At 41.0% G+C, this 10,654-nt stretch overlaps 1 protein-coding gene across 1 annotated transcript in view; it reads left to right on the top strand.

Annotated features, from left to right (window-relative positions):
- Positions 1–2,216: 2,216 nt before the first annotated feature.
- PIGK (phosphatidylinositol glycan anchor biosynthesis class K) overlaps positions 2,217–10,654 on the top strand; it is a 65,287-nt gene continuing 56,849 nt past the window's right edge. The window contains exons 1-7 of the mRNA XM_053951084.1: positions 2,217–2,338; positions 3,770–3,823; positions 5,851–5,942; positions 8,000–8,135; positions 9,357–9,468; positions 9,807–9,903; positions 10,248–10,365. Of these exons, the coding sequence (XP_053807059.1) occupies positions 2,240–2,338; positions 3,770–3,823; positions 5,851–5,942; positions 8,000–8,135; positions 9,357–9,468; positions 9,807–9,903; positions 10,248–10,365 (708 nt within the window). The 5' untranslated portion in view covers positions 2,217–2,239. The remainder of the gene's footprint in view (positions 2,339–3,769; positions 3,824–5,850; positions 5,943–7,999; positions 8,136–9,356; positions 9,469–9,806; positions 9,904–10,247; positions 10,366–10,654) is intronic.

Here is a 10,654-nt window from a genome sequence, read left to right as displayed (position 1 = left end):
AAACCAGAATGAGAAGGAGAATTAGATCCATTAGAAAACACACTCAAACAGGCTAAGGAAATTCAGAAGGCCAACAAGAGACAGACCTAAGAAGGTGATGCACTGTATTACACAGAATATTAATCAGAGGGAATAATGGCCACTCTTTTGGAATATTCCAAAGAGCCTGTGCAACTGAGCTTGCCTTAACTCAGTGCTGCCTCTGCCCTGGGATGGAAAGGCAACAACAAGACCTCAACACCTACAATCAAAGAAAGAGCAGCCCCTGCAGTGTGGCTGTGGCTGATCCAAACACTGCTCACACACTGCGGATGACACCAGGGGACACAAGAACTGGGAGTCTGCAGCTACATTTCTGCATCAGGAGCCAGCTGAACCTTGGCAGTGATTGCAAACCCAACTACATGTAACCATGAGAAATACAAGTGATCTTTCATGTAAGGAAAATTTGCTATGGTTCTTAACCTGTGTTTATATCATTTCAATGCCACATGAGGGTTTTTTCCACTTTTTCAGTTTATTTTCTTAAGTAGCAAATCATACAAAGTGACCTTTAAAGAATGCTATTAAAACTATAAGGTCTAGCATTCCAGAGAATGAAAAAGTTACAGTCACCTCTGATACAAATTTTAGGAGGTTCAGGAGCTTGTAAGCAAACAGGATGATTTTAAATTTTATTAATAGAAAAGATATTCATTACTTCTCATGTCAAAAATGTTTCTTGGTAAGCCAAAAGTCACCTTTTGGCCATATTTGACAAAATTTTTCACATGGTACAAACATCAGGACTTATGTCTGGTTCAAAGATGCATCATCAGGATACAGCTGCTGACATTATTTCTGTGTGAAAAGGTGCATGTTACCAAAGGATGAGTATTTGTAATAAATGCAAAGAGCAAGGAAGTCAGCTTAACTGAAAGAAGTTCAGTCACAGGCTCAGACCTTCTGTCACATGTTTTCTGGTCAATTCCACATGGGAGCAGAAAGGTAATGAGGTGCTATCTGAGTCAAGACACATGAAATCAACTCATCAGTTTACCAAACTGCATGAATACATGCTTGGAGAGATCCTTGCCTATCCTTTAGAATCACTGACAGATCTTGACCACATCTGAGAATGATCAAGAGACCTAAGTGGAAGCATCTGAAGGGGCAAGAAAAAAAGCTTCATTTAGCTTTCTGGAAGAAGAAGATAAACAGTGCAGCTTACAAGTAGGCACCAAGGGACATTGACAATTATAGCACTTCTCAGTAGGTTCACAATAGGCTCACAGAGGAGAAGGGTTCAGGCACAACAGGAGCTGGTGGCTATGGTATTCTGAAAGAAGTAAGTACCATCTAATAACAGGTGATTATTTTTGTCAAGGAAACCAGTGATGCTTTAAAACAGCAAACGTGATGCTGTTGAAATTCCAACATCAACACATGGAAATGTGCTCCTGTCTGAGAAAGTCATTACTGGTGACAAGTACATGGAGCAGGAAATAGCTTCCATGGTTCAGGGCAGATTCTGCATCTTTACTAATGGAAGGCATCAGACAATTGAACAAAGCAGTGACGAGATAGGGGAAATAAAAGTGGTTCAATACATCGAAATAAAAATCTGATGATGCCATCAGCTCTGAGGGATGTATGCACTACAGGCAAAGCTATAGCAAGGCTTCATGAGGGAAAAAAAAAATAAATCTACCTTTAGATCCCACTCCCTCCCTTGCCAAAGCGATCCCTCTCCCGACCCGTCCTCTCCACTCTCCCAGGCAGCCCTGTGGCCACCAAGAGCTGATGACACTCTGCACACAGCTCGCCATGCCCTCCTCTCTCAGAGCCCAGGATTTCAAGGAATTCTTGGAAGGCGGCTGAGAGGAACGGCTGCCTTTATACCCGCAGGAGCCAACCGAGCCAAAGGCGAGATGCGCGGCCGCTGTTTTCTAGCACCAGCTCACGACGGAGCCGCGGTGAACTCGCGTGCCCAAGGCACCGGCCACATCGGCTGCCGCTGCCGCCTCTGCTCTGCCAACCGGGCGGGAGCAGAGCCGGGAGCCCGAGAGAGCTCAGTGCGTGACCAAGGCCCGGCGCGCTCACGGCAGCGGTGCCGCTCCCGAGGCGCCGGGCCGGCGGTACCGGGCAGGGCACGGCCCCGGGCCGGCGGCGCTCCCGCCCCGCGGAACTTGCGCACAGGCCGCCGCCGCCCCCCTTCCGGCAGCCGCGGCGGCCGGGCCCGCGCAGGAGGCGGGGTGAGATGGCGGCTGCCGTGCCCGGCGCCTCCCGGGCCCGCGCCGCCGCCGCGCTGCTGCTGCTGCTGGGCTGCTGCGGCGCAGCGCTGCCCGGCGGCCTCCAGGTACGGGGCTGGGGGAGCCGCGGCGGGGCCTGAGAGCGGGCGGGCGGGCGGGGCCTGGGGTTCGGTGCTGCCGGCGTCCTCATCGCCTCCCCTCCGCGGGCAGGGAGCGCGCCCGTGGGCTGCCGCGGAGCTGTCCGGAGGCGCTGGCGGCACGTGGGAGAGGCCCTATCGCTACGACGGGCACCGGCCCTGAGCCGCGCTCCCCAGCGCTGCCTCCCGGCGGGCGGAGCCTCCCGGCGCTGCCCTGTGGGCGGAACCGCGGCGCTCTGTGTGCCGACAGCGCCGGTGCCTTGTTCAAACTGCTGAAAGTTACAAACCCCCAGACTTTTCATTCTCTTGCGGGTTTCTGAAATTCAGTTTCTCCTTGGCCACGCACTGTAAATTGCGGTGGGTGTCCGATGCTCCGTGCCGGACCCGGCGGGCCGAGTTCGGGGTGCCCGGCCCGGTGCCCAGCCCGCTGGTGCGAGGCGCTGGCACACGGCAGGTGCCAGTGGGTTTCTCAGGTGGGAGTAATTTCATGTTTCAGCAGTTAGCTTAGTGCACCGTGCCCACGCTACATCTGGAGTGTTTGCTTTTGAATTGTGCGTTATTAACTAGTTGTTATGCTTGAAATTAATTACAACTAGGACCAAACAACCCCCGCACCCTGAACAGTAGAAATATTCTTACAATCTCTGGATGACTAATTAAACTGCAAGTTGTTTGCTGCTTCAAGTATAACACTATTTCTGTTACCGTGTGTTTTGTGTAAGATCACAAGCAACATCCCAGAACTCCTCAGAGTTAATAGAGTCTGATTTAAGAGTCAGCAGATTTGGACTGTTGCCCCATGACAGACTTATTCCCTTACCTCTTTGAAGTCTTAACCCCTTGTTGTGTCCTGATTTATGCTCTCTGTTAAGGAGAAAGGGCCCTCTTGTCTCCAAAGGGAAGTGGGAACTATGGAGAACACCGATTATACAGAAGGTTGCTGTCATAGATCCTGATTTTGGAAGATAAATGTAGCTACCTTGGATTTAAAGTGGGTTCAAATTGCAGATTCTCTTACCTGCTTTTCAAAATTGAATTGAAAATTGAATCCAAGCCTCTTTTCTCATTAAGGTTGAAACTGTAGGTCAATAAATCACATTATTTTGTTCTTGGAGTGTCCTTTGGAGTAGAAGTCTGTGGGCTTCTGATTTTAACTAAGGTGCAAGTGACTAATAGTCCTTCTTTGTTCTGTAGCAAGTTTCAGGGGAAAATTTGGAGCAGTTAATTCACATGAAATGTGCAAATGTTAAGAAAAACACCTCTTTTCTAGCTTTTCTAAGGTCTGTTCAGTATTAATGTGTGGTAAACATGGGCACTGAATGCATTTGTGGAAATAACAAAACTATGAATGGTCATTTCTTTCTTATTGCTGAAAAATCTAAACTTTTTTTCACCTTTCAGGATCAAGCAGAGCAGTTTTTTAGAAGTGGACATACAAATAACTGGGCAGTTTTGGTAAGCATGGTCCAGGTTGTTTTCCTCCAGTAATGTTGACAGTTTTTCATCAGGAGCTGCAATTGCAACAGTCATTCAAGAGTCATGCTCATTTGAAAGAAATTGAAAGATAAACATTTGGAAATTAATAAATTTGAAATCATACCTGCAAATTTATTACACTAAATAAAATTATCTTTTCAATATGACCGAATTTCAGGCACTCAATGTATCTAGCTATATGGCAGGATTCATAAAACAAAAGTTCTGAAAGCATTAATATAGTTAAATTAGCATACTGGATATTGAAAAAAAAGGTGTAATTCTGATACCAGGGAAGTCTAGTCTCTTTGAGCAGAAAGGTAGAATTTATATCTCATTTTTGTTCTTATTCAATCTGTTAACTTGTGATAACAGACTGGGAATAAAATCAGTTGAGGCAACATAGTGTTTAGATCAACTGTTCATATCCTTTCTTTTTTCTTTGCCATGTAACTTTTATTAGCTTTGAATCATGCTGCACAATTGGTTCTTAATCACAATTCAGGTCTTAATGACTAATTTGTTTCAGAGCACTATTGTAATTATTCAGGAGCAGCTGTTTGTTTTCCAGATACTAAAACTGAACAATATAAATGGAAAGTTAACAGTAACTAATTGAAGGAATAATTTCTATATTCCACAATGTACAAATTTGAAACTATTAAAACATAACATACTATTTTAATACTATTAACAAATAGATGCTTTTATTTGTACCCATAAAAACACACAAAGAAGGTGGAAAATTAGGTCCAAGGACCTATACTTTCTGTGCTGAACAGATTTTCTGCTGGTTTTATTTTCTCAGTGGTTCATCGCTGAGTTTTGTAACAGTTGCTACTAATTTTTTAAGCAGTAAACCAGGGAGGGGTTTACTGCTGTCAGGCACTTCAAACCTGGGATCAAACTGCAATCCCACCTCATCAATAGCTTGAATGAATGTGCTGCAGTGTGGATAATTATTTTAAAGCTTAGACACACTTTCCACTGTGTTCTAAGGGAGGTCCTGGAGGCAGGGGGCAGGTGAAAGTACCTGGAAATGTCTCAGCTAAATTGGACACAGTTTGTTTTCAGAGCATTAAGTCTTGCTGAAAGGCAAATATCCTCATGGACTGATTCCTGTGGGGTTTTTTGGAATTCCTAACTGACAGGGTGATAGATACACAAGGAGATCCTTTCAGACTGGATTTTATTATTAAGCTACAACTCAGTTCTTATTATGAAAAGACTAGAGTAAGAGATGCTATGTAGTGTAACTTACAGCTCTACATTTAGAGCTGGAAAACTAAAAAGCTATCTAAATGCTTTTTCCTGCATCTCTCATTTTGTGGTTTTAAAGACACCTCTTCTAGAAGCTTTTGGAATGTCTGAATCAGAACCTGATTGAGGGAGTGTGTAAATAAAGGGAATGGCTGAGCCCTGACCCCTTGCCTGTTAGAACAGTAGAAATTAAACTCTGAGAATTCAGATTCATTTCTATTTGAGCTCTCTATGGTTAGAGCTCACTTTGCTCTTACTTTGACTCCATAAGTGCAAATGTCCTCAGTGCATTTCCCCCTGTGTGTGGCTTCTGCATGAATTAATTCACTTGTGCCTTTGTGGAAGAATGCTCCCAAAATGGGATTGCTATTGAGATGAGAACTTTTCCTTTGATCTCTCTTCCATTTGATAGGGAGAAAGCAAATGAAAAAATTTAGCTTATCCACTTGCTGTTGCTGGATTATTCCCTAAAGTGCCACTTTCTATATTTAGTAAGGGTTTATGACAATTTTATCTTGAGTCAGTGTGCTAGGAGCTTTTTTTTCAAACTTTTATTTTCAGAAGTTTTTGCTTTGGGGCAGCTAAGATTTACAGAACTTATATCATGAGTTTCTTGGTGTTACTATATTCTTTCTGAGTTGTTACTATTTTTTTAAATATTCCTGTAATCATGTTCTTCTGATGCAATGTGTCAGGCCAGTTTGTAGCTTTACACTATTTAATATGCTTTTTTTTTTCATTTCAAGGTCTGTACATCTCGATTCTGGTTTAATTATCGTCATGTGGCAAATACTCTTTCAGTGTACAGAAGTGTCAAGAGGCTGGGCATTCCTGATAGGTGAGGGAATCTTGGTGAATCCAGTTCTTGCTACTAAAGTTCTCATGCTATCTGAATCAATATGGAAATACATTTTTCTTCCCAGTTTAACTGGATAAAAGTAAAAAGGAAGAATGCAAACACATCAGTGTGGTGAAAAGTGCAGCAATGTTGTTCCAAAGGAAAAACAACAAAGTTGTATAATAAAATTTCCATTTGGAACAGGCTAATTAGATCTAGCCACTAAAATGTACCACTTAGCAAATTGGTGAAAGTGTAATTTGAAAACTGCTAAATGCACTCAACAATGACTGTACTACTGTAAGAGATGAGTCTTGCTGTACTTCAGTTTTCCTTTTACTGTGGAGATGTTGGTAACTGTGACTGTACTAAGATGTAAGACTTCCACATCTGTAACTATATTGAGTTTTTAAAGGCTCTCAATTATAGGAGCAACTCTTACATATTGACAGTTGCCTTGAAAAAACCCATTTTGCATGATTTTATCTGAGAAACCAATTTTTTGTCTGTACAAGTTTTTTCTCTAGTGATAGCTCAAGGGTTAGAACAGTATCTCTTATTTAACAATGGGAATGGGAAGGTTCTGAAGTATCTTTTCTTTGTGCTCCTACTGGAAGTTCTAGGAGTGTTGGCACAGTTCCTTCCAGCTGTTTCAGAATGTAATTTACTTCTGTCAGAACTGTGGAAGTGAATTTAAGGCACCAGCATCCTTTGTGTAATAACCTATATGTACCATAGGCTCCTATAGAATTCCTTGTGGTGCTGGTTTTTAGTGGCAGTTTAGAGGACTGGTAGTTTCTCCAGCATGTCTGCCTAAAGAAGTGTGGCCTGCTTCATCACTGCAAAATGCATATTCTGGTGGATTGAATTAGTATGGCATATTTTTGTCCAAGTCCAAAACTGCACACTTGGAGTCCCCAGTTAACTCCCACTCAACTAGGAATGCACTGACAGTAACATCCTGTTCCCTGTGTTTACTATATTAAAAAAAAGAAAAAAAGGAGTGGCTTTCTGGTTTTTGAAAGAGTGGATTTTGAAACTCAATTTTTAGATGCATTTTTAGGGTTATAAATCCAAGGGAACACACTGCAGAATCCACTGCTGTGGGCTGAAAGGCAGAGAAAGATGCCTTTTGTTCTTGCAGGTGTCATTCAAGAGCAGCTGTCCTCTCTCCTGTGCAGCCTTTGAAGCACCGGTGCCCTCAGCACTGCCTCAGAAATTCTGTCACTAGTCCTGCCCTTACCTGAGAACTTTCATCTTCTTTGCATCCATCTGTCTTCACCATTAAAGTCAAAATAGGCGCGAGTTTTAGAGATACGGCAAGAACTACGGCGTGACTGAGATTTCTGTGTTCAGTAGCAAGATCCATTGCTTATCCATATCCAAAGATCTGCAATTAATCTCAAAAAGCTAGGAAAGCTTTAGACTACAGTCAACAATGCTCTCCAAGACATTGGAGAAGACCTAGAGAGAGAGAGAGAGCCTGTTTATTTAGCATTTACAACAATTTTTATGTGGATTTGAGTGTGTTTCCTTCTTAGGCAAACTAACTTTATCTGTTTTTCTTTCTTTGCTGCAAGACTTCTTTCAAAATACTGACAAGACAAAAAAAAAAAACAAAAACAACCAAAAATTCCCAAGACTACTCAAAATGACATCTAAAAAAATAAACATTTATCATGATTCTTGGAGTTGGTTGTTTTTAGTGCCCTTTAAAAATCTCTGAATTTTTTTATGAGGAGCTCTGGATTCTTAGGTCCAGGCAAGCTTGTATACTAAAGCTGCTGGTGTTAAATACGCTCATGCTCATCTTTGGCCTGACTTACTCCTGTGGATAAATGGCAGCCAGCTGCATTGCTGTGTGTGACATCTTCATGATACTGAGGATGCTCATAAGGAAATAAGGTATAACTATGCAAAGTTTCACTTGCAATTCCAGGAATATTTTTAATGATCCAAACTATTGTTTTAATTGTTGAAGAGTGTTGTTCTAATTTCTGTTTGACTGTTATGTGAGAGCAGAATGTCTGAAATATTTTTTTTCTTGTTTTTCACAGTCACATTGTCTTGATGCTGGCAGATGATATGGCATGTAATCCCAGAAATCCCAAACCTGCTACTGTGTTTAGTCATAAAAACATGGAGCTAAATGTCTATGGAGATGATGTGGAAGTGGATTACAGAAGCTATGAGGTAACTGTGCTTTAATTAAAACACTGAGTCTTTATTTTTTAGTGTTAGTTTAAAGGTTTATGCAGCATCTGTGAAGTCTGAGGAAGTCTTTATGTTCATATTACTGGTTTTGGGCTGGGCTTTTATTATCAGCTGATGAGTCTAAAATACACACCCTTCCCCTCCTTGATATTTGAGTTTGTATTTGAAGTTCATTATACTAGAATCATGTTTAGTGTATCTATTTTAAATAATGGAATAGAATCACATTACTGCAATTTCTCTGGAAATGACTGCTCAGTGTCTCATCTTGGCAACACAAAAATTACTGTGAAAATTTTGGTGTGCAAGTGAATTGTTTATTAGGTAGATGTACTTCAATTACTAATCTTAAGCTTATGCTCCTAAAATAAAACAAAAGCCATAACTTAATCACAAAGCAATTACTGCAAAGCAATTACTGTATAAAAATCTGCATTCTGTCACCTTTCTTTTCATGCAACACTCCTTCATACCAGGCAGTGTCTTTACCAGTTGGGACAAAATTGCCCATCAGTTTCTTGGTTCAATAGTGCTGTAGAATTGGTGCTAAAGGTTTATTGGATTGTATTTAAGTATATAGTATATCTTTTATTTCTCCGAAGCTTTATAAAAAGAAGTGAAGACACTGGAGTAGAGCCACGTTCTTTTTGTCATGTTTTTTCCTGGGTGTGGATTTGTTGCTGGCATTTGAGCTGTGCACGTGTACTTAAAAAGGAAGTGGTGTTTTATAGGATGTCTTGCAGTCACCACTCAGATGGATCTTATCTGATCACTCAGACTTATGTAACTGAATTGATCTTGTTTTTTCTTCCCTGAGTTGCAGAGGGGATTTGAACTTTTGCTTTTCCATGGTAACACACACTAATGTTGGAGCATTTTGTGAGTACGGGAGCAGCTTTGGCACAATACTGACAGGGGTTAGATCAATGTAAATGATTTAAAAATTATAATGGTGGTAGATTTATTGGATATAATAAAGCAACAGGCTGATGTTAATGGAGTAAAGTAAAAGGTACCACATGATTCTTAACCTGAAGTGAAAGCTTACACAGAAAATGTTTATGCAGTTTATACCACGCTTCCTATGTCTGGTTAGATACACTGCATATTTTAGTGTTCCATTATTTAATTTCTGTAACCCAACCTATAGCTGCTCAATATTTTTACCTTTAGAAAATTATTTCCTGCTTCTATTCATAGGTTACTGTGGAAAATTTCTTGCGTGTTTTAACGGGAAGAATCCCACCAAGCACACCACGATCTAAACGTCTTCTTTCTGATGACAGAAGCAATATTTTAATATATATGACAGGTAATTGCATGTTTCTGTGTACAATTTATTGATGTTTGCTCAGTTGGATGGGTTTGTTGAAAGCATCTGTAATCCAAATGCACAAAAGGATCAACCAAAAGATTTTTTTCTGGTTTTAGCATGTCATTCTAATTAAGAAAAAATGCCTGTAAAGCAGTACTAAGCCAGTATAGTTTCCAGTTGAAATGTGTATTGTTTTTACTGTACCAATATTTTGTTTTGTTGAACTGTCTCTGTAGAAAGAGAATTGTGTTTACCTTATTTTAGAAAAATGATCAACAAGGCTGTATATCTTCCTTTAACCTACATCCTTGCCTAACTTCTGATTTTTGTTTCAGGCCATGGTGGAAATGGTTTCCTAAAATTTCAGGATTCCGAAGAAATCACAAATGTAGAACTTGCTGATGCCTTTGAACAAATGTGGCAGAAAAGGAGGTGAGAAATAAGCATTATGTAGATGTTGAATATTGAATATCCTGAACATACTCTTAAGTGTGTCTTACTGGTAGGCCTTGCTTGCCTGCAGCAGTGATACTGTTGGTTGTCCATAAAACTGTGTGATAGTTTGCATTCAGAAAGCAGAGTGTTAGTTTTTCCTTGCAGCTTCCTGCAGTTAGAGCTGCTCAAAGGTATTGCTTTGGGCAAACTCACATTCTAAAACCGATCAGGGTGAGCTCCTGTTCCTTAGGTTCTGAGCAGCTGCCCTGGTAACTAAAAATCAAAGTATGTATATGGTGTTTGAGTAGAAATGGGTAAGGAGGCTGTTTTATTTCTTTCAGGTACAATGAATTGTTGTTTATTATTGATACTTGTCAAGGAGCATCCATGTATGAACGATTTTATTCACCCAATATAATGGCCTTGGCTAGCAGCCAAGTAGGAGAAGATTCTTTATCAGTAAGTAGATTTATGTGATCCTGAGGACAGTTTTCAGAATGCCTGAATTAAAAGCACAATTCCTGCTGACTTTTGACTAAAGAGTTCCCTTATTCTAATTGCTGAATGTATAAGGTATTTTGTGGGGGGTTGACAAAACTTGTAAGTGTACTGTTCCTGCTTGTTTTTGTGTGCTGTCCCAAAGAACCAGGCTAATGATGGATTTCTGTGTTTGCTGGCCAGTTTGTGCATTGCCTAGGGATAGCAAGGAATCTTATGGGAAGACTGCTGAGAGATGGGTGTGAGGAAT

Source organism: Vidua chalybeata, chromosome 9, assembly GCF_026979565.1.
Source record: "Vidua chalybeata isolate OUT-0048 chromosome 9, bVidCha1 merged haplotype, whole genome shotgun sequence".
Taxonomy (NCBI): Eukaryota; Metazoa; Chordata; class Aves; order Passeriformes; family Viduidae; genus Vidua; species Vidua chalybeata.
Note: the sequence above shows the minus strand (reverse complement) of the source record. Positions and strands in the feature narration are given on the sequence as shown.